This window comes from Oreochromis aureus, linkage group 4 (genome assembly GCF_013358895.1).
Source record: "Oreochromis aureus strain Israel breed Guangdong linkage group 4, ZZ_aureus, whole genome shotgun sequence".
NCBI lineage: Eukaryota > Metazoa > Chordata > Actinopteri > Cichliformes > Cichlidae > Oreochromis > Oreochromis aureus.
Genome location: NC_052945.1, coordinates 17,197,780 through 17,222,935, shown reverse-complemented (window position 1 = coordinate 17,222,935; position 25,156 = coordinate 17,197,780). Strand labels below are relative to the sequence as shown.

Genomic DNA, 25,156 nt, shown 5'->3' with positions numbered 1-25,156 from the left:
GATGAGGAGCTCAGATCAAAAGTAGCCAGTTGAGGTGATTCGGCCATCTGACCAGCACCTTCTAGGCAAGGTGTTTCGGGCATGTCCTGCTGGGAGGAGACCCTGGTTTAGTTTTGCCTTGTAAGAGCTGGAAGAATTGTTAGAGAGACAGAGGTCTGCGCATGTCGGCTTTGACTGCCCCTGCAACTCAAACCTGGGTAAATGGTAGAGGGAGGGAGGGAGGGAGGGTGGATGGATGGATGGATGGAAGTTTTCTGCCTATCAAAATAAAAATGCATGTCTATGGCAAACAAGGGAGGTGAACACACCATAATCAAGAGAAATATAAGAAGAACCTAAACAAACCACAATACGTGTACTTATCAAGGTCAGTAGTGCAGGATAAGTGGAGTGAATGCAATATTGAACGGTCCAGAAGACATACCAAAAGGCATGCAGCAAAACGAATGGATGTCTCGGACATGAGAGCGCACCAGCAACTGAGCTCTAAGGGAGTGTTTTTAAAAAGCACTCTCACACCAAGCCAAGTCTTACCAGCCGCCCCCTCTCCACTAACTGCAAGAAAAGGTGCAAGACAAGCATGATAGAGCGGCTTGTCACGCCATCACCAATGCTTTCACTTTCCACACTGCTGCTAAAGGTTTTTCATATGCCTGCACCTACAAGAAATTAAAAAACTGACCCGATGAATCCACAAGATTCAAAAGTTCAGAGGTCACTAAAGTGATCACACTTCATCCTACAAGGAATGTGAACCGCCAGATCAACATATGAACCTGGCTAAAATAAAAGATGCAGTGAAATTTTATATTTGTGTGAATGATAAAAAGAACTTCTGCCTGTTAAAAACACTCAAACTGCCCAGTTTGAGCACTGAAAAACACATCTGATGTGGGAAACTGCATTTGGTTCTTGGACCTGACACATTTAGACACAATACTTTATTCTCTTTGAGTATGGAAACCTGTCTCATGTTTTAATTTTGTATTTATTTAATACATGCAACCACCACGAAGCTCCATCAATATCAAGAAAAAGAAAAATCTCTCTTTGCAGTGTTCATTCGCCTCAAAGATATGACTGACTTCCAAATCTACAGCAGTCACTTGTTGTTGGCGCTCATCTCAGAGACAACCAAAGCATTCCCCTTTATGAAAATTAGATTACAAAGGAAAATCAAAGGTTACATCAAACACAACATGGCCGTTTGATTCTTCAAAGCCTCAAAGACCATATAACACAATCCCTTGAAGCAAGACAGTCTCTTCACACAACCCACTAGTCACAGTCAAGTATTCATGAAGTGCATTTGCCAAATTTCACTCTAAAGCTTCCTTTTCCCTTTGGATTCGAAAGGCATTCTCTCATTGGTTTATTTTTGGGTCATCATATGCAATTATTCTCAGACAAATTGCTCGAGCGGCTGCTGTGATACGATCCCTGGTTGCCTGCCACGTCACAGACGCTGGTATTGTTTTCACCTTCTGTAAATTTCGAGTCACTGAGCGCATAGATGGCCTTTCATCATGACTGTTAACGAATTCTTTCACGAAGTGCTGAATTATTGCTGCTGAATATACGTTTTGACTGAAACAGTTTACACAGTTTTGCAAGTATTGCAACTGATAAACGATCGCACCGTCAGTCTGTGGAAAGTCTGTCAACAGCAGAAAGACGGAGACCTTTTCTTATCACACAGACTACATCCTACTTGCCTTTTTACCAGAAAGTAAAGAAATCTGAAGGAAAGAAAGTGATCTTGACAGCCTGCTGCCTCACCAATCACCAGCTGACAGTGATAGCATAGGTATGTTTGAGATTAACCCAATTGCAGTTTTGTTTTTTTCTTTTCCGCTCTTTGTAATCTCACACCCTGTCTAGACAAGACCTTTCCTAATTGACGGAGGACTCAACTGTTACACAAACACCGCCAACTCCCAAGTCAAGAAGCCTGCATGCGTGGGGGCTACAATAAGCCCTGAAGAATTTTTCTGTTGAGTCAAATGTGTCGAGATGACGGCTCCCTCGTTTAATAATCAGCAATCTCCTTTCCCAGCCAGCCTACACAGCTAATTACAGGATAGCCTGAGCACGAGAAACTCAAAAACTCAAGTTGCTGTTTACAACAATGGATCCCGAAGTAGGGCTTGTGGATCACCCTAGGGGTTGAAAGATGCTCGCAAAAATAAGAAAAGACAGAAAACATTTCTGCTATGAGAAAAATACTTCTTTTTCACCCCTTGTTTATGAAATGTTTGGTTAAGCTGCTCAGAGCTAACCAGAACTAAAAGGCAGAGATGGCAAATTGTCTCAAAATGTAAAACTTTCCTAACAAGACAGAGTATTCCCAGAACCCCTCCCTGAACCACCAACTGTCTAATCAGCCTAACTTGTTTAAGCCAGAATGCTACTGCTGTACTGGGAAAACTTATAACCCAACTTCTCGTGTGATACAGCACGCTGTTGCCATCTCTAAACAATATTGTTTCTTATTTCTTTCATATATTTCTAGATCTTCAGTTTCTGTGCTCAGTATTAAGCAGTATTGCCTTCAAACGTAAGAAGAGGGATCAAAGAAAATAAGTCGAAATGTATATTTATTCTATAGATATACATTTAGTCTCTTTAGAATTTGCGTTTAAGCAGCCAGACCTTTTAAAAGTAGTCCTGAGCAATAGTTCTTCAAGCTTTGTGAAGCTCTTTCAAAGCTTTTCTTTGGACATTGGCTACTTTGTCATTCATTTGTAGTCCTGACTGCTGAACAATATCAGTCACGGATTGGCCTCCCCAGAGCTCGGACGTTACCACTGTTGAAGCAGTGTGGGATCATCTTGACAGAGAATGGAACAAAAGGCACAAAAACATCCAAAGAAGAGCTTTGAGTGTCCTTCAAGAAGCCTGAAGAACTATTCCTGAAGACTACTTAAAGAAATCGCAAGAAAGCTGTCTTCAGGCTGTGTTGAAAAATAAAGGTGGTCACACCAGATACTGACTTTCAAGCTCATTAGAATTGTGCAAACTACAGAGTAAACTTGGGGTGGCTGAGGACTGCATAATGAAAAATAAATGGAAGTTGACAGCATTTTTATACATGTGCAAACTAATCAATCTACTCAACCAAAGCTCCAACTTCCCAATGCACAATCACTAGAAAAGCAGCGCTTTCAAAATGGTGAATAAATGTTCCCTGAGCATCACCAACCACGTGAAGAGGATCCGTTTATCAGAATTTGACCCCTCAGTTCGGCCATGCGTTGCTGTTGACTCTACAGCTCCTGCCTAATATAAGTCAAATTGCTCGTCACCCATCAGTTTGAAGCTGAAAGTTTATTACTCGTGGACGATGGAGGCTGAGGTCGTGTGGGTAGTAGTACTGTTTGCATGGATAGTCGTTTCAATTGCTCACCACAAAGTTGATATTAGTCCAACGCATTAGTTTCACCTGTCAGTGCTGTAACGCGCAGAATTCCACTGCCACTATGGTCTGTGGTCACAACACCGCTGCTAGTCTGTTCCTGTCTGTACTTTAATGTCAGATATTTGTAAGCTCCCACATGTGGCCTTCCTCAGTAAAGGAACTCAAATCTGCTACGGACAGCCACCAGAATCAATGTCTGTGGTGTAAAAATCAGAATCCTAATTGCTTCTGCTACCCACAGTCTGAAATCAATGGTCCATAATGTCAAGAATGATCAAAGAGATTACAATAATAATGACAGCTTAACAGGCATGAAACTAGCCAAGGAGACGGGGCTGAGCAAGCCCATTTTAGCCATTTAAAGTCAGAGGCCTGATTAGAAGAAGAAACACAGTAAACCATGCAGGTCCATCTTCTCTGAGGTTGTCACGACACGCAAGTCCTCTAGACACTCTTAGTTGCACCTCTGTCCCCTCACCCCAGGAAGTGACTGCAGTGTGGCACACTGTCTGATATGCAAGCCTTGAGCAGATGAGCAGCAACAGAGAGACAGAAATGGAGGAGGCAGCAGTACAAGCTGTTTATATTGGGTTCAGGCCTAAAAATCTTGAAAAAAGTATACATGATATACAGGAATACAGAGAGGGAGAGGCAGTCAGTAGAGCAAAGAGACACTCCAGCTGACGAGTTGGACTTTATTTCCACTTTTCTTCTTGCAAAAGAGCAGGAAGGACAAGAGGCATGTGAGGAGGTGGAGAGGGGGAAAAAGAAGTTCATAACAGAGTTAAAACCTGAGCTTTTTTCCTCCTTTATTACACAAAATATGTGGGTGGTTCAGGTTCAGACGATCGCTCCTTCCCAGGTTCTGGGTAAAAGGGTTTTTCCAGAATCTGAGCTTCTGCAAACAAGAGCCCTTTATTTAACCTCTCATTTTAAATCCCACTAGCTGAGCGCTGATTAGAAGAAAACGCTTCTGATTCTTGCATCATTACCACAGAGTAGCACACGCTTGTTTTTCCATACAGAGTCAGATGAAAGTCGCATTAAAACACTCGGGATGACCGTGTTGGCTCATGTGGCCTCGGCATTGCATTAGCAGTAAAATTAATTAAACCCCGTTTCTTTTCTATGTACTGCTGTAATGTGTTTTTGCTGGAAGCATAATTGTTGTTATAACTGGATGATGTTTGCTTTTATAATATTTTCCAGAGCATGTTATGTTTTTGTGACGTGCAGAAGGTGCACAAAATGGTAAAAATGGAAGGTTTGACACCAAGAAGTACTTCATATAATGATAATGTTTAGACACACTGAGGTGCCTCAGCATAACACTTGGCAATGAGCTTGAGCGTAGCATCTTGGAGAGCTCGCCACAGTTTTTATGTGGATTTAGAGCGTCTCAGTGTAGACTGTCTCTTCTTGTAATACTGTGAGAAGAGATCAGTTCTCTGTTTGATGCACACCATCTGTTGCAGGATGTTCCCTTTGCCTTTTTGCTGAAGATACCTCTTTAGGACTCTGGCTGGTATGTTTGGCCTCGCTTGTCCCGCTGCAAACTGGGCCCAATCGGATGCCTCTCTAACGGTGGCGCATGATAGATGAGAGTCCAGACAAGTGCCTAGAAATGCGTGCTGTATATAAACACAATTTTTGGTTGTCAGGGTCGATTAATCTGTAACATGTGGAGCCCAAATTAACAAGACCAATTGTGAGCTCATCAAGCCTGCCTGTGGAAAATGATGATGCATTGATTGCATTACATTAAGCGCTAATGTACAGAAAAAACAGCATTATAGAAGTGCACCCGGGGAACTTGATTTTTGCATTTAACTTCTTTGTAAGTGCATGAAAGATTAGCCACACATGCTTCCTTGTATGTGTCCTGTGCATATAAGATGTGGCTAATGAGGGTCATACACGGAAAGTGCACGAGGAAACAATGATTTGGGAGATATGAAAATAGCAACTGGGGAGACAGGACACATTTGAATATCAGCTGTTCTAATCTAACGGAAAGCTAGCAGATTGGTTTCCCACTTCCTTTTAGACAGACCAGTGCTGAAAGTCCCATGTTTTACTACATAGCTACACACATGTATTGCCTCCTGATGGCTTGCAGGCATTTATGACAGCAACACATCTCCTGGGAGTGTCAGCGTCAGAGAGCTGGTGATTTTACCACGAGGAAAATAACAATAATTACTCATTATTGCTTCCGTTTGTGTATCAGCTGAGTTCATTTATGATGAGGAAATTAATCACAGAGCATTTGCATCATGCTCCTCTGGCCGCATTATATAATTAAGACAAAAAAAACACCCCGTCGAACTCTACTAGAGCGGCTTTGCACAATTTAAAGTTCAAAACAATCCTTATTTATTTTGTATTCATTTCATGTTCAGTTCATCAGCACCTCTCACTTTGAGCTGACTTTCTTTTAATTGGCTGCCCTAAACAAATAAAGTATTTGAACACCAGGTGGGTGGAGCTTCTGTGCCTTCAGTGAGAGCCATGTGCCTGTAGTGAAAGAGCTTCTGCTCTTTTTGACATAATACAGATCCTAAAATAAATAAACCGCCTGAAATGGAGCATTTAAAGCAGTCTGAACCTCAGCTTCTGTCTCACAGGGATTACCTCTACATGCACTGACAGAAACTAAGAAAAAGCACAATGTTTCCCTTTGATGATGACAGATATTCAATGTGGCAAAGGCCAACAAGTAGAGTGAATGAACCTGTGCCTGAGAGTGACTGTAAATTACTCAACCCCTGAGATAACCCTGAGGGCCACTCTCTACCGGTGTGTGTGGATTTTAGTAGTGAGTATGCTGGTTGATCAAGCGTGCCCAATCATTACCAGTGGTTGCTGTGCCATTAATGTGCCACGAGTTACATGCTGTGGATGCAAGATTGTGGACAAGAACAGGAAGCGTGAGTTTTTATCCGTAGGGGTCGTGTGAATGTGTCTTTAAGTGCGGCCACAAGTCGAGCTACTATTGTCCACATAGATGCTCCTGCTTATCAGTGCACTTGCGGACTATTCTGCAGCCTGTCAGCCTGACCTGCTCTGTCAGGGCGACTCACAGTCCTCACTACAGCAACAAAAGACATCCTGTCTTGGAAAACAATTTAACAATTCAAGGGTCAGGGCAAAGGAAAAGAACCTTAAACTGTGACAAGAAGTGCAGAAAATCCTGGTGACACATCACACTACAATTCACATGACAGACTTAGAGGAAAATACCACTTTTTCCATTCAGGGTTGCCATCTTTCTTGAATCCTGTTTATATAGATATGTGCATTCGTGAGTTTTCCAGCACTCAAGTAGGAAAGTGGCAGCAAGTGACTCGAACCCATGACCTATAATCCACTAAATGTCATGTTATCGCTGCCTGATTGATCTCCATTTGTCTAAGCGTGGAGAGGACTTACAGTACTCACTAACCCTCTGTGTGAGAATGTCTACACAGATGCATACATTCAGTCATTTAAACACGTTTCTATAGAAATATGAGGTATACACAGCTGGGCTGAGCCTTGCACCACTAACCTAGTTTGAGTATCTGACTGCAGCATCAGCTTCCCTATCAGACTCTCTTTGAAACTGTGCCACAGCTGCATGTCTCCATCTCCCTCGCCTAAACATATACAAACCGACTCCCTGTACAAATACACCATCATGCACACACCAATACACACACTGACAGGTTGCTCAAGAGTCCGTGTGTCACACAGTCATCCTGCTGCACTTTTTCTAGCCTCTCTCTGAGCCAAACGGAGCACTGCTGCTAGTCTGAATTGCACAGAGCTGATGATGGGGGACGTGAGAGCCAAGACTACATGACTGCAACAACCTCAGCCTCCTCCACGGCACCAGCGGCGCAGTCACAGCTCGTTTTCTCTCACGATGAAAGAAGAATGAATTTTGCATGATGCAGCAGCATCTTACAGCAAAAAAGGCAGTGGGGGTAGGAGGTGGAAACATGCACATTTTGCAAAAAAAAGAAAAAAAAAAGCAAAGACCGGGGGTTCGCTGTAGCAGTTTACTGACACGTTGACCTCGTGAGTAAAGGCACTGACTGTTGCAAATCCCTTCCTAAAAGCTGGGCTGGCAGTGCCACAAACCCTTAGGGGAAGACAAGAGGTCTGTAAGAGGCTGGGGGCTAGCCAGATGTTCCACACTCACACAGACACGTGCATACAGACACACACGCGCACACACGGAGTGTGCAAGAGTGGACAACAGAGCTAAAAAGAAAGGTGTTCTGGACTTTCATAGTTTTCCTTTGTCTGTTCAGCAGCTATGCTGGGAAGAAGCATTAGGACAAGAGAAATGACTGTATCCTTTGAATTCTGACAAAACTAAAGCCTCTCCGTAACATGTCCAACTGTATTATGATATCACATTATAGCATTTTCTACTTCAAACCAAGCCGAGACTTCAGTTCGATATAAATGTTGGCTGCTGTCAGCATAAAGGAGCACTTCCCCCAAGGCCAAAGTCCAGCTCACAAGTTCTAATATTGTTTAGAAAGTGACCTGGCTCTGAGTCACAACTCAATGGATTTTTCTACTGGCTGGGTTTCCAGGGGGTCACTGAGTGGTCTCCAATCCAGTGTGACTGAAGCCTGAAGCTTAAAATGAACCAAGATGTCAAACAAGTACTACAGTCTTATATGTTACAGGGTGTATGCATGAAAATGAGGAAAAAAGGACTGCATTTTAACATTTGTTTTATAATCAATATTTTGTTATATTTTGATGCTTTTGTTGCTTGTAGAAATATATATGTACAAAAGAATGAAGAATACAGTGCTGGCTGATGCTTCAAAACATGGATAGAAAAGTAAGAATCAGTGGAACAAAGGGACAGAGAGGACTTTAGTCATCTTGCGAGTTCAGGGAAGTAAAACAGAGTCGTTAAGTGCAAAGACAGAGGGAGCGTTGGGGGATGGTAATCAGGTTAAAGCCTTCACCAAGAAATGTGCAGCATCTGTTTTAATAAAACAAAATTAGTATGTCTGCCTGACAAATCATAGTTGCACATTGTAACTGAAGAGTAAAGTACAGTGCGATGTGTTTGCAGACTGTGAAAAATTGCAGTCACGGGGGGATACACCTTTTTCCTGCATCTTCAGCAGGTCAAACAATCTTTCTGTGCTTACATAATTGTTCCAAACCTCCCTTTTCCTGTCCACTTTGGTCAGCTTTCTCTTCCCTTTCCTACAGACCTGAACACCCCCCCGCCACCACCACCAATGAGCCATGAACCCAGACTCCCAAAAGGCCCAAGTAGAGCAGGACATCCTTTAGCTAAAACTCACTTTAGCACATGACTTCCGAGTCCTGGGACCCCTAGCATGCATGCTGTGATTTGTCTTTCCAAAGAGGTTTTTTTTTTGGGGGGGGGGGCACACTACAAGCCCCTTAATGCTACAAAGACAGATTCCAATCTGTGCCTAGGCTTAGCGATAGGGCTTTATTGCACGCTACTGCATGGGTGATGAAGGGGAAACTGGATACTCCTTTAAAAAGCCCTTTGCTATACTTTCCTCCACTCCTCCTGACAAAAATTAAGTCTTGCCATCAGCGTCATGGCCTCTTATAAAAGAACCTCAAACCTGTTTTTAAAGGCAGAGCGGAGGTCCAAGAGGATTTACGCAAATGACTCGAGTTCACTTGAAACTTAGCGCTTATTGTTACGTTCGCTGAGGCACTGGAGCAGACTAAATCCAAAAAGTCAATTTCCATATGTGTCAGTCTTTCTTAAAGCGTACCAAGTCCAACTTAAACCACTGAGGGGACGCCAAGGTTAAACATAAAGTGCTATCTGATATTCTGGAAGGCCAAAGTCGACAAGAGTCCTCTGTGTTCACCATCCTCTCAAAGATGAAACATACACACCTCAGTCTATACAGTAATGGCCAGCGTAGTGTAGAACCCAGAAGTCCGTCTCCCCACTGATTTCTCAAGGAAATTACTGAGCCAATGCAAGTGTGACTGCTTGTGCATGGCCGCCAGTGTTTGACAGCAATGAGAGCACTCGGCAGCCACAACAAAGGAAGAAACACAATCCTTAACAGAGGTGAGTCACACTGGTGGGAGCAAAACAGTCTAAGAGACTGAGCAGAAAAGCTGAAACAATATCAGAAAATGTGAGCTTATGATACCAAAACAAAGAGGAAACAAAAAAAAAAAAACAAAAGTACACATCCCACTGCGCTTTCATCCCTTCAGAAATTCATGAGAACATCAAACATAAAGAAGTAGCTGGGATATAGACACAACTGCCAAGAGTTAGATAAGAAGATTGAGATTGAGTCTCATTTGTCTTATTTTTAAGCATCTTGGAGGTTAGCTGTGGCAGTTTTTAGTTTAGCCTTCACCGCCTGACAATACAGCTTTATTCACTCCGAAAGACCAACTTTTTAAAAGCATCACTGGTTTTGTGACAGACGGCCAATTGAATCGTAATATATACAAGAGCGAGCTTGCTCCATTTAAGGGAGGAAAAAAGAAATCCACCACATTGAATCAGGCTATTGCACATCCACTTCAGGCAATTTCAGGGGGAATCAGGTCAGGATATTTACCAAAGTTGTCCTTTTTCGCATGAAGCACAAAGCAGGCATATTTCCCACAACTAGAAAAAGCTCTGTGTGGTTTAGGAGAAGGAGCTACCTGAATTGAGCGTGCAGAAGGCAACATACAAGACAGCCACTCTCTAGCAGTGAATATATTGGAATACCAGTTTGTAATAATAAAGACTGGCTAGGGCAGGGGTGGGCAATCTCAGTCCACGAGGGCCGGTGTCCCTGCAGGTTGTAGATGTGTCCTCGAACCAACACAGCTGATTTAAATGGCTAAATTAGCTCCTCAACATGTCCTGAAGTTCTCCAGAGGCCTGGTAACGAACTAATCATGTGATTCAGGTGTGTTGACCCAAGGTGAGATCTAAAACCTGCAGGGACACCGGCCCTCATGGACTGAGATCGCCCACCCCTGGGCTAGGGTCTGATCTGACTGCATGGAACATTTGCGTTTTTATGTACTGTGTTGGATAAGAGCTAGAAAAGTTCAGGCTAAAATAATAGTTCAATCGGCCACACCAGGGAAAATTCAATTCAGCTCAATTCAGTTTTATTTATTTAGCATCAAATCACAATGATGGTCAACTCAAGACACTACAATAATACAGAGAAAACCCCACAGGGGTCAGGTGACCTCTTTGAGCAAGCACTTGGTGAAAGTGGGAAGAAGAAACTCCCTTTTAACAGGAAGGAACCTTCAGCAGAAGAGAGCCATAAAAACTAATGACTAAATACAGAGTGATGTATAAACACATAGTGAGTGAAAAAGATGAGTGAAGAAGAAACAGAAATACTGAGTGCATCATGGGAAAACAGTGGTTAGAGATCATGGCACGACCGAAATTACTGCGATTGTGCCGTGAACATCAATCTTATTGCCTTTGAAATGGTTGCTTCAAAGATGGGGAAGCAGGTCTGCAACTACTCTTAGTCAGTTAATGTCCTCAAAGTGATTTGGTGCATCTAAACAGCAATAAAAAAAGTCACTCTGCTATCAGTGTGTGACTGAATGAGTTCAAGCTGATAATTACATGTAAACGGTTTGTGATAATACAGCGATTAACTGTGAAAAATTGGCGCAAGTCCCAAATCTGTCGCCATCTACATACACACAGAAATTGCAGTCTGAGAGTGAAGTGCTTTATTGGGGGGATATAGTACTACGAGGTCTTTAAGATAAGATGGGGCCTAATTATTCAAGACATTGTATGTCAGGAGAAGGATTTTAAATTCAATTTTGGATTCACCTAGTGTTCAAATAGTGACAAAGTTGCTGCAAAATGATATAGATGTTGGGCAAACTTGCTTATATATAGGAACATAACCAGAATACAACCACTGAGCTGAGTCAAGTCTATTGTAAACAGGCACGTCACAGACTGACTCAGATGAATTGGAATGTATTGGCAATCTGTCTGCTTTTATAGGTTAGAGAGCAGCTACTTGCAAACCATTGCCAATCTGTCTGAGAGTGATTGCAACCAGTCTGGAGATTGGTTGCCTCCCATCAGGTGACCTGTGCAATAATCTTGTGATCAAAAGTGGTGACCCACAGGTTAAAGGTGTTGCATATTCAGCCTCTGGGCAACAACAGCAACTTTTTAATAATACAATCACCAAGCAACCACCTATTTCTTCTAGTTGGAATGAGGTTGTCAGACTATTTTTACTCTAGTGTGACTGAGTCATAAAGCACATGACAAACGAGGGGCCTGGTGAGAGCTCAACGGTGTCAACTCCACAGAGCCAGCCCGAGGTGGTGTATCTGAAAATCCTTACTGGTGACAGAACTCATCAATACTACACTCTATCTGCTTTCTTTGTGTAGCACAAAGATAAAAACGTGAAAAAAAGGCATAAAGTCTTTACACTTAAGAAATTGTAAACGGCCGATTCGTAGTATGTGTTAAATTTATAGTAATAAGAATGAACCGATTATCGCTTTTTCTTCAATCAGCTGCTGGACTCAACCCAAGTACAAATGTAGCTTTGCACCTTTGGGTTTTAAATTAAGAATATTTTAAATGAGCCGCAGCTGATGGTACGCGGAGGAAAACGGACTAAAAACCCAATCTGCAATCGCCCCACGTGTCTTCTTCAGAACTCCATCAAACATTGCAGAGCTCCAGGCCTCTCCTTCACACCCCACTGCTGCTCCCTGACATCCTGCAGGGCCCTCAGGTTCTCCACTGTCACACAGGCAGCGTACAAACGCTAACTGCCTGCCTGCCGGAGCCTCCTCAGACTTGACATCAAAAGCCATGACCTATCAATTTCCCCAGAGCCATTTCTCTATAGTCACCTATCACACAGGTGAACCAGGCGAGCCCTTTCCAAAGGGTTAAAATACAAACAGGGAAGATTTAGCTTAATAACAGGTGGGCACAATTAAGCCGTAATTTGCTCCTGTGTTTTTTTGAAGGCCACTTCTCAGTGTGTGGGCTGCGGGGAAGAAGACAGCAGCTGCAAAACTACTCCCACGATCCAAATCGCAAATCCTGAACACAGCAGGAAGCTGCGGGCGCCGTCCTGCAGCAGCCAGATGAATGGCTCTACGATCTTAAAACCCACCTCGCTGTGTGCGCCTGTTGTTGCCTCAGTTGAGCGCCAGCGTGCCGCAACCCCACAGACCACACGCTGCAACACACACTCACGCACTCCCTTGCCAAGTTTAAATGGCTGGTTTCACAGTGTGTAAATAGAGAGGATCTGCAGCCAAAATCATGAGGTACGCTGCAAAGCCAAAGTCTATCTCTAATGCTCTGATTCTTACCACATGGGCATCACTTGATCGAAAGCGCGGTAAAACGGCTCATCGACTAACAAAAACCTGCAGAGCGAAAGCAGGGGAAGCAGAGATGATGCAGGTGTACATTTGACAGCCTGACAAAATCGGTCTTGCAAAATGGGAATGTCTGACAGCGAGCTACAGTGTGTCAATGCGGTCAGGCTGGCTTCACTGTAGCAGAGCTTTGTGGCCCTCTTGTTGGCCCATTGTCCATTGAGGGGAGTACTGCGGCAGTAGGCATTGTACTGCTGAATGTCATGTGTGTCAGCTGGATTACGATACACCCGTTCTCGCTAAGCCTTTTACAGCATGGCCAAGCGGGCAAAGACGAATCTCCACATTCTCCAATATTAAAAATAAAAAGTAAAAAAATAAAGAAGTGCACACAATCTCACCACAGTGCATTAAATAGCTGAACATTTCACTCAAAACAAAAACTCAGAACCTTATCATGGTGCACAGACTCCCAAAAAAAGTAAGAAAAATGTCTGGAAAGGATGCAAAATTGACATTTTAGCCAAGCATGGCTAAAAGCATGTGCAAAGAAGGTTTTAGCAAAGCAAAGAGAATATGTCAACATAAGGGGAAGAAAAGATGGAAAAAGAAATGAAAAGTGAGGCCCCATCAAGAGGGCGACCTGGTTTAATAGATAATCACAGAGAGGCTGAGACCACCTGCTGTTAAGTGAGTTAATAATGACAGAAAAGAAGAACTTTCTGCTGAGAGAAACTCCACTGACACACTGGAGAATTGATTCAGAAAGAATATCCAGTCCGCCGCCACTCTCCCTCGTCGTCTTTCATTGGCGACGCTCCACGCTTCTCTGGCCACTCTCCAAGTTTGTCCTGGCACTTCATCCAGCCCATCCACACGCTCTTTCTCACACACAAACACACACACACAGCTCCTGGCTTGCTCTCTCATTCCCTTTCAGACATCTCACCATCACCGCTACTACGGCTGCTTCTCGCTCTCTTTGTGGTCACACGTGCTTTCCCTCCTCGCGCATTTCTCGCTCATTACACTCGCCACTTTCCAGTCTTCCCTCCTGCTTAACTTGTGGCCTGGCAAAGTCTGTGTGTGTGTGTCACTTTGTGAGGAGCGACAGTCGCACAGTGGACCTCGTTGACTAACTTGCTGCTGTTCATTCTCTACTTTAGTCTGTCACCTTGCATTGGGCCTGTGTGTACAGTTGTGTAGGCACTCATTTGTTCAGACAATAAGCAGCAAACTGTGGATGTTTTTACTCCCTGTGTCCATCCACCTATCCATCTATCTATCTTCACAGCAAAAAGTGCCATAAGGGGAAAAGGAGACATTAAATTTGTGAGGCTGCTGACAGCTACCTCTGTTTGGTGTCACAGCACCATATGTCTGTCTGTGTGGCTATGCTGACGTCTCCCAACGCTGGAGGCCCGGCTGCCTGAACCCAGCACAATGGCTGCTTTATACCCAGGTGCCATGCATGCATGCGTGCGTGCATGCCGTACGCAAGCAATTAGTCACATCCTGCAGTTCCGTAAGCGGTGAGCCAGTGGGACTGAATACCACACACTTATAAACCTGAAACAACAGGAGTGAGCATTTTAACCTGGAGGGGTCTTGGCCAATTTAAAGTGTGATTTTGTGCAGTGTATGATTAACAGGGGGTGGTCCCTCTGGAATCTGATTGGCCTGCTCTGCCTGAGTCAGCCGGTGACAGGTATCATGGATTAACCCCAGGTTACAAGAACCCTAAATTAAACAACCAGAAGGATAGAAACTACAGTGTGTAGCTGCATTGTGTGGCTTTAAGTGTATCTTATATGCAGGAGGGGTGGAGGAGCCTTTACATGACTCTGTTAATGGCTCCAGGCTACTTAGAGTTACCTTGCAAGTATTTATTTACACAGTTTCATTGCACAGTAATAAAGTAAGAACGAGCAGAGCTTGCAATACTGTAAACGCGTTTCTACTAAACTCCCTGTGCCAACTCCCAAATAACCCTGCCAAAGTCTGCCCTGCCATTCAAAAGTTTCTAAACCCGCCCGTGTGCTGAACGATGAGCATGCTCCTGTTGGAGAGATGCATCCGTGCCAACACATTCTTGCAACAAAAGCTCAGCCGTTCTCGTGAGTCAATAAAGGAATGGGTGTCTCGTGGCCATGCATGGCTGACCATGACAGGACCTGTTGGGCCACAGTAGCAACAGCCCACAGCTGACAAAGGCACAGGAAAAACACATACCGACACTGATGCGCTGACTCTCATCCACGCTTCGAGCCCTATAATCTGTTTGAGTGTCGATCATCACCCTCCTCGGCGTAGACATTAAACTGCTCTTGAAAGCAGCAACATTAGTGAGGGGCTTTCTGCACATTTAGAAGCCAACTTCTTGTTAGTGTGACAAAATACTGTTTGTGGCATGTCTTTGGTGTCAAACCAACTCCGTTTAGAGTCCTAGATGTCCAAATGTATTACTATTATAGCATTGGTATTGTTATTATTGTTGTTATTATCATCATCAAACTGAGGAGGCAGAGGCGCATGCCTTCTGATTAGGGAAATGGCAACAAATCACGGGAATGAAACGACTGAATGAATCATACCTTGGTTGTCCTCGTCCATGACTGCAGCCAATAAACCAAGCTCTCCCCCCAAAAAATCGATCACAGAAACTTCCGCCGTGCGAGCCCACGTCTAATTTACGGCAAAAGCGCGTCCTATTTTCTAGGACGCATTTGGCACACAGGTTGTCTCACGGGCAGGGTTTTCTTTTAGGAGATGTTGTTGCCATTCACGCCTCTCCGAATCCCCCCGGGCCTCCGTCAGTCCGCCGGTCACTGAGCGGTGTGTCCGTGATGCAGCGGCGGCGGCAGCTGCTCGTCTTTTAGCCCACACCGCCGGCCGAGCGTGTTATCGCTATCCCTCCAAATACGCCTTCACTCCAGTAGTATCAGGAGAGCCTTTCACACGGCTGGGTCAAGTTAGTCGGCTCGTGAATGCAAGCACCGGAAGTACTGTTATTTTGACTTCAAAATAAACGAATCATGCTCGAGCACAGGTGAGGCACGGGGTTGATCAAGGAGTGAGTTTTATTTTTGGAACTATAACCGGAAGTAGTTGTCGTATAATTGCGCAGACGGAAAGATCCAAGGTGTTAATCGCATCCCGGCTCCGCTGCACAGCTGGTGCTGCGAGTCAGCATTCGTCGCCGAGCAGCACTCACGTGACTACAGAGAGCACCGGTTACCAAATATACTGATACTTAATTTTTTTAATTAAGTTATGCGGAAAATATTCGGGAAATACATCTGGAAAAAATGGGAATTTGTGGTGCTTTTTTGTTGTTTTCATTTTAGGCATAAAATTATTGCTGGAAATTTACTGGTACTACAGTTTTAAGTTACTTTTATTCCACGATTAATATTATCGATTTTTTTTAACCCGGGGTTGTAGTAAATATTATTCTGCACAGAGCTAGGAAAATGGGAAATAGGTGTAGCATGTATGTAAGCATACATGGAAATACAGTATACTAGGCAAACACAGAAAAGCAGACAAACAGTTTGTACAGTTCTAATGAGCTTGGAAGTTCATGTTTGGTATGACCACCTTTATTTTCCAATACTGCCTGAAACCTCTTAGGCTGTTTAGACACTCTCCAGGTGAAATGCTGCCCCAAACCATAACAGAGTCTCCACCGTGTTTTACACTCACTGTTCCACTTCTCTCCTGAACTCCTCTGTACACAATGACAATGATTTGAACCTAAAAGTCATCAATCCATAAGACATACCCCAGTCTTTTCCCCCTGTTTCCCTTCCTTAAGAATGGCTTCTTGACAGCCAACCTTCCTCTCAGACCATTTTTGATGGCTTCAGTGAACCGTAGATGGACCAGCTGAAGATCCAGATGCATCTCTCAAAAATATGATTTTCGTCTGTCAGACTGTGATATCTTTGGCATTATTTTGCAAATTCAACTAGGAAGTGGGAACGAACAATTTAAAATTGTTTCTCTGCTGAGATGTTATGTGTAGACACAACACTGGTTCATGATTCATACGTCAGTGTGAAGTGGCTTAAAATACATAAATAAAAATCATCCACCCTGTAAGGACTGGACTGAACTGACTGGACTAAAATTTCATCTGAACACAATCAGGTACTCGACTGAAAATGAGTAAAAAAGCAGCCCATGTCCAAGAAACCACTTTTTAAAAATTCCAAGAAAGGGGGGTAAAAAGTTTTGATCCAATCATGATGAGTTAAAGATATTACACAAACAGAAAATCTTCAACCGACAATAGAAAAGCTCATGGAGAGTCCTGCCGTGTGCCGGAAAGCCCACCTTTCCAATGTGTCCAAAATTGGGATTCATCTATTTATCCATTAAACTATGCGGCCTCACAAAACACTTAGAGACAGCATTTTGTTCTCTCTGAGCAGTTCAGATTATTTTCACTTTTGGATGAGAGCATAAGCAAGACGAGCCATCAGGTTAGGAAACGGGGGGTGAAGAATTCAGAAAGAGATATATTGGCAGACTCTGTTTCTACTGCACACGTGGTTTCAATTATAGCATTCCTGCCTCCACAGAGAAGGAGGGGGTCCCGCTTCCTGTGTGCATTACTCCAGTGGTCAAGCACGAACAGATGTTTTAATGTATTCATTCATTTGTTTATTCATAGGTGTCTCTTTTAGACAAATGTTTCCGTCTCGGTGATCCGTCCTAAACAAAGTGCCATTTTCCAGCCATAACACAGTCAATTTTCCTAATGCTGCTTCATGTCGCCGTGAGGTTAAAGGCCCAAATTCCCACCTGTTTCATATGGAATGAGGCTCAGTTTGACTAATAATCATTACCACAAATGCATAGAAAACATCATCATTGTAGTGACTCTGCAGCTCTGTGTCTTTGCTCTTCTTTTTCACTCTAATGGTGCTTTTCCATCTTCCAACAAAGTAATGTTTAAAATGTCCTGAGCAGACATTGAGAAACTCAAAAAAGAGTCCTTTTCTGCTCATCAGCAGGGCCAGCAGATTACACAACCCACTGAAGCCCTTCAATCCAGCACAGTCCAGTCTAGTGCAGTGAGATGTGGGGTAGACAGGACATTTGGGTACAGGCATCCAGACAGTGTTTGTTTTCTGTGCACGCTGACACAAAGTGTTTTAATGACCTAACCATGTGTTTTAAAGCTTAACTCCTGGACGTGTGTGCCAGTTTCAGCTTTTGCAGTAGAAAAGAAAGTGAAAAACTTTCTTTGGATTGGATTTTTTTTTTTGGAACATTTTTGTCTGGTGGTGATTGAGAAATAGCAAACAGGAAATAGGGAATGTTTAGTAAGGGGGAATCTGGGTGAAGCCCCTCCAATGATCAAACCAGAAAGAGTCTTTATTATTCAGCTCCAATCGCTATGAAGTTTTTGCATATGTGGTAGACTGATGCGAAATAGCACGCACAAAATAAACACACACACACACACATACATGCACAAAAAGGCTCTGATTTGAATACTCTCTGCGCTACAACTGGAAAATGGGTCATATACATAATGTTGGTGATAGCTTAGGGAATATGGTTTGACAAATATAGTTTTACTGTCCATTTATGTCATCACTGGACCCGTCAAGCAGAGCATCCTCATTGAAAGTCAGAGTAGTTGCATTAAAAGCATTTAGATTCTTGAGTCTGTCTCTCTGGCACACACACTCCCTCAGTACGCTCTATTCCACATAAATGTCAGGCTAATGTGTTTATGAGTCATTAGAGGAAACGCGGTGTGGCCCAGATAGCTTCAGTAAAGAGCCAGCTGAACACCCAGACTCAGAATTTATTTACTTGTTTTATTCAATAATTAAAATGTGTTCAGGTTAGGTCACTTTTGGGTATGATATATAAAGAGAAACCATAAAGTATCCCCCCTCAATGAAAAAAAAAACAACAAAAAAACATGATGCCTTGAAGTGAGCATGTGTGGAGTTGTGTCTCGTGCTGCAAAGGGTGCATGCCCCCAGGGAGGACCACGTCTGGTAGATTAGGCCAACCATCATGGGAAACGTCTGTGGTACTCCTGACCGACTTCACGTGACCTGATTGAGCAGTCAGACCACTTTATATGCTCCAGTCACCATGGCGATGCCTAGAAGGCATTCACCTCCTCCCTTTAAAACTCCTGACCCTGCCATATGTAATTACATAAATAAGCAACCCCCCCTTCAAATCCCTAACCTTGCTCAGTCTCTATCTCCCCAAAACTCCAATCCTTCACAGTGCAATCAAGTGGAATCACTTTACACGGCAAACCCCCTGAAATGTCTGGATCCATCACTTCACCCATCATTTCCAGGGATTTCACTTCCCTTCTGTGAGTAATCTGAGTAATATTTTGATATATGGGTATTGAGCTACCCTTTAGTCCATACCCAAATATTTCTGCAACCACCACGAGGTCTGCCGTCAAATATCCATCCATCCATTTTCTTCCACCTATCCATTTCAGGGTCACAGGAGCACTGGAACCTGTCCCTGCTATAATAGGACAAGAGGTGGGGTACACCCTGGATAGGTTACCATCTCTCTCAGGGCTGACACAGAGAGACAGATGACCATTTTCTAATTTCTATGGCCAATTTAACATCATCTAGAATTGCATTTTTTGAGACAGTGGGAGGAACCCAGGGAGAACCAACCCAGAAGCAAGGAGAAGATATAAACTGCACACAAAAAGACCCCAGCTGGACGGTGGATTAGAACCAAGTGAGTGTCCACAGCTGTCTGTAAAACACAGTGGAGGGTCTGGTTTGATGCTGCATTTCAGCCAGTGGTGTTGGGGATCTTGTCAAAATTGTTGGAAATATGGACACAGAAAAGTACCATCAGCCTTTAACTCCCAGTGGAAAACTAGCAGTCATGGATTGGCCTTCCCAGATCTTGAACCTTAAATCTTGAACCTTAGGAGTACTATGTGTTCTGGTATTTAGTATCAGTGAGTGACAGTGACAATTTTATTCGTATCCTTATTTTGATGGATTTTGTCCTTATGGGAGGTTATTATTCTACTGATGAATGGAAGTTCCTGATCCATCTTCCTCTGTGTGTTTATATCCAAAATACTGGACCAAACCTAAACCAGGGGGATATGACGGGGATTTGCATGTCCTTCCTGTTGTGTAGGGTGACAAGGTTGACCGTGGTGTGATGTGGCGTGCGTGACAGAGGTCACAGGAAGCAGAGGGCAGCAGGATTTCCTCCTTTCATGCTCTTTGGTTTAATATCCAGCCTTGCATCTCGGCCACTTCTTTCCTGCCACCATCTGATTGAAGGGCAAAGTTGAGTTGATATTCTGGATCCAAGGACACATATGAGTAGAGTCTTTATTTGGGCTCACAAAGACGGCAGTGTGTTTCAGAGAACTTGAACATAAAGCTGTAAGTGAGTCCCTACATCTAAAGCAAAAATCCTCCAAGACCTGTTGCAGTTAAATACCCAGTGGCAAAGGTTACTTCACTTAAGATTTCAGCAGTGAGCGTATCGTTGAAAACACGCTGAAGAAAGCCCAGCTCTTCTGTTAATCAAGAAACAATTTCAGTGATTATAAATAAGAGATTATTGAATGCAGGATACATCACACAAGCCTGTTGAAGAGTGCAACATGGGGGTGCAACATCAAAGATAAAAGGATCACAGATAAAAGCATGACGAGCCCAGCAAGGATTCACAGCTAAACTGTGATCCTTTAATACCACTATATGAAAATAAGCTTTTGAGTCCAATACAGCTGACAGTTTACCCCCAAAATATTACTGTGTTCTTCTATTAAACAAAATGATGCAAATCATTGGTAAAATCTGCAGTTTTTTGTCACATTCCTGCATGAACCTGTTTTTTTCCTAAAAACAAAACAAAGAAATTATATAAATTAAGACGAATACGTTGAATAAAACAAGCATTTCTGACAGATTTTTGCTGCTGTGCACAACATGAAACTGTCCTATTTCAATAAATTAATGCAAAAGACAGAAAAAAACTGATGCAGAAAAATGTCACAATCACACCTGCCGAAAATAGGCACGCATTTGAACGCTCGTTTGCTTGCATTACCCACTTCAGTCCTGCGATGTGACTACAGCAAATACACCACCCATCCTTCTCCGCTGCTTCCTCCTGCACCTCTCCTCCCCCCTTCATTCAGTTTTCAGGTCAGCTCGGAGCTCATCTCAGCACTTGATCTCTTCATTTTTAACATTTTGCATATGTCTCCCCTCGCTGGTCAACAGCATTTGAAATTGTAAAAGAAACTCAGAAATAACTGGGAAGAGGATATTTTACACAGTAATGCTCTCCGGTGCCAAAATACTAAGCATAAATCACAATTTAGTGTTTAATGCATCTGAGCTAAAATCATATGGATTATTGTTTGGCTACACATGGAGGTGCGCATTAATGCGTGTCATATAAAAATATTCACGGCTCTCAGCCAAGCTATTGGAAAGTCCATCACATGTTTAGCAAACTAAGAATTGTGACACTCTGTGAGTCACGCTGTAGGCCATTGGAAAGTGCAGGTCTGTCAGCAGCTGATTTCCGACAAGACTTAACATTTAGTTGCTACAGTTTGGGTCCCATTTCCTGTTTGGTTGCAAAACACAAAGTTTGGCAATCGGCATAAACACTTTGACACATAAACAGTTTGGATTTTCAAATGAGGTGTATCAGAGCTATGAGCTAGAGGTTCAAATATGTAGTGTGGGTAGTTGCACTGGGATTGGTTCTTTATACGGGGGATTTTCATACGGACAAAACAAATTAGATTTGTTGAGCACAGGAAATTGTGGAGGGTTTTTAGGACTTATAGTATGTGACTTCCAGACAGACTGTTTACTAGTAACTGACTGACCAACAACAGCAAGCAAAAGACTTTGAACAGCTTCTGTGTGCTGAAACAAATTCTACCAGGAATAAAGATACGCTTGACAGCAAAACTGTGAAACACTTCTTTTACGCTGTTATTTTAGTTGCTGACAGTAGCTTCTTACCTCCCGCCCACCTACAAGAGGAGTATCAATCTTCTCATTTAGCTTGTGGAAAGACAATGACAAAATCTCTCACCGACCACTTTATTAGGTACAGTTCAACTGTTTGTTGACACAAATATCTACTCTGCAGCAACTCAATGCATTTAGGCATGTAGACATGAACGAGATGATCCGCTGAAGCTCAAACTGGGCATCAGAATGGAAAAGGAAGGTGATTTAAGTGACTTTGAATGTGGTATGGTTGTTGGTGCCAGATGGGCTGCTGATCTACTGGGATTTTCCACACAACCATCACTAGAGTTTATAGAGGATGGTCTGAAAAAGGGAAAATATCCAGTGAGCAGCAGTGAAAACGTGTTGTTGATGCCCGAGGTCAGAAGATAACAGTTAAATTGCTTTGAGCTGAAAGGAAGGCAACCACATCAAAACCAAGGTATGCAGAAGAGCATCTCAGCTACAGCAGCAGAAGACCACACCAGGTGCTACTCCTGTCAGCTAAGAACAGAAAAATTAGGCTACAGTTCACACAAGATCACTAGACCTGGACAACAGAAGATTGGAATAAAGTTGCCTGGGCTGGTGAGTGTTGATTTCTGCTGCAACTTTCAGATAGTTGGGTCAGTTTGGCATAAACAACATGAAACCATGGATCCATCCCTATATGATGACAGTGTACCCATTTTCTGATAGTTGATACAAGCTACAAGCTCATCTCAAACTTTATTTCTTGAATATAATATGAGGTCACTGTACTCAGGTGACCTCCACAGTACCCAGATCTCAATCCAGTAGAAGATCTTTGGGATGTGGTGGAAGAGAAGACTCACATCACAGATGTGAAGCCCAGAAATCTGCAGCAACTGTGTGATGCTAGCATTTCAAGATGGAGCAAAATCTGTGTGGAAAGTTTCCAGAACGTGCACTATTAGTAAGGTGTAACTGATAAAGTGATAATGTATATTTCCTAAAATTAAAGCCTTCCTCCATGAAGAAAGAAAAAAGTGAGAAAGAAATGAACAAACATACAATTAAACAAAACATAGTGCTCAGTATTATGCATCTCTCAAAGTGGGTTATGAGGTCAAACACAACAGTCTGGCAAGTCTGGGAGAAGAAGATTTTAGGAGGTTCAGGATATTTTGTTTAATAGTGTTTGTGCAGAATAATAGATTCTGCTGATTAATGCTTTGAGCAAAAAGGACAACGGAAAAAATGATCTTGACCTGGACATAGAGACTCCAATCTTACAAAGTCATAGTTAAACCAAGGTTGAAGTAACCGCAGTTCTGAATTCAAGTCAAGAAATCTCAAGTTCCCACACCAATAAATTCTTAAAATTAATGAGTAAGTGTAAAGACGTGAGCTGTACATTAAAATACTGCATTGCAGCTGTAATTGAACCCCTGCCATTTGGAGTGTTATCACACTTAACATTCAGTCAAACAACACATGCGAGCTGCTGCACATGCCAAAGGCTAAAACTCTGTAATCCTTATACCACTACCCCCTCTTTTTAAGGGTACAAATGGTAAAATCAGGGTAAAGATAACCCGACTTATCCTCCATCTATAGATCTCTCCCTCTCTCTGCCAGTTCTCTATGATAACCCTATTAAAATATTTCCTCTGGCAAATCCCTGAAAAATAAATCCTCTTTTTTTTTCTTTTTTTTTTTAGAAAAGGGGGGCAGGAGGGATGGTTTGTCTGTCACATGGAGAAATACAGTTGCCTTGGCAACCCCTTATGGTTTTACACTGCAGCCTGGCATTGCAGAGCGACTGGCTAGGATAAGTTTACTGGGAACATTTTGCGCTGAAGGAGGGTGTCAGCAGTTTGGAAACTGACTTGAAGGAAGTGCACACTGAAAGGACGTGTCAAATGGATCTGCTGGCTAAGATTGATCCACTGCAAAGACCCACTCCCTCTTCAAACACAGACATTAGTCACACAGGATTTTTTTTAATTGATTTAGATCAGAGAACGAGGGAACGGATACATCTTACAAGGGAAAATAAACATTTCCTTCACAGGTCCACTAAATCTGAATAACGGATTTTTATAAAAGATCACAGTGTGGGACTAAATATTTATAGTTTGATTAGCCTATATCAGCCTGTGTCAGCTTCAAAGAGATTGACAGCTCTCAGTGGCCGTTTCCAACAGATAGGAAAGGAAATTCAGTAAGCTGCTTCCCCCCTGTGGACAGCTGGCACCACAACACAATCATCACACTTACCCAGCAGTGGAAGCAGGTGTCAAGTATCCAAACAGGCTGGTGGCTTCATGTATGAAAGATGGAAAACGACAAAATTCAAGGAACCTTTCAACTTCTTGCATGGATTTACGGTGAGATTAAAATGCTATAAAGAGAACAGTTATTAAGCCTTAAATCATCTTTTGCCGTCTTGCCCACATGAAAAGCAAACAGCTGATCACAGCTTTTTATGATGCTTTACAGCAGGGGTGTCAGATTAATTTGATATCCTCTTTATTTCCTCTTAAGTGGGCTGAACCAGTAAAGCTATGGTGTATAAACTATAAACCAATCACCTCCAACTGAACCTTTATGTTCAGTGCAAAGAAGTTTAACTTTAAAAACTGTCCAATGGCAGAGGAGATTTCCTTTAAAATTCACATTTTGACCGTCCAGTTAAAGTGGCAGTGAACAGATGATCAAATTTAACATATCTCGACTGTTCCACGTGATAAAGAACAGCTGATGTAGAAAATCATGGAAACCTGTCAGCACAGCTCGGGCTTACATTCTAAGAAATAAAGGACTTTATCCTAAAAACAGGAACTATCAGTGAATTCACAGAAAATTTTCTCTTTATTACTGTGTAAAAAACTGTACTATAGAATTAATTATTGATACTGTAATTCATTTGAAAACTAACAATTAAAAAAACAATTTTCTTTCTTACTTACCTTTGATATATGATGGATCATCAGTTTACTAATAAAGGACACTTTATTAGTTACACCTTTCCGGTTCTATCTGGTCTATATTGACATGATAGCGTCACACGGCTGCTGTAGATACCACTCTCAATCTTCATCATTTTCAACTCAATTCATTGCTATTGTTTCAAAAAAATTTAGTAAAATTTTGATCATCAAAACACTTTTTCTTTCATTGCATTTTAAGATTTTCATGTTCTTTTTAAAAATTGTCCACGTAACCAGAAACATAGCAACAAATAAGTGGTTTTGCCACACATGTCGCTGTTTCTATGTGGTTCAAGAACATGCTATAGAAGATGATCTGTTTCTAAAGGACAGTTTAATAAACCCAAACGAGACACCTGTTACTTTTTACTCATAGAAATGGCTCAGAG

At 42.5% G+C, this 25,156-nt stretch overlaps 1 protein-coding gene across 1 annotated transcript in view; it reads right to left on the bottom strand.

The window, feature by feature from the left end:
- The window catches only part of LOC116313042 (cytohesin-3), a 44,284-nt gene extending 28,459 nt beyond the window's left edge, over positions 1-15,825 (bottom strand). Inside the window, exon 1 of the mRNA XM_031730608.2 lies at positions 15,385-15,825. Within this exon, the coding sequence (XP_031586468.1) occupies positions 15,385-15,403 (19 nt within the window). The 5' untranslated portion in view covers positions 15,404-15,825. The remainder of the gene's footprint in view (positions 1-15,384) is intronic.
- Between the last annotated feature and the right edge of the window lie 9,331 nt (positions 15,826-25,156).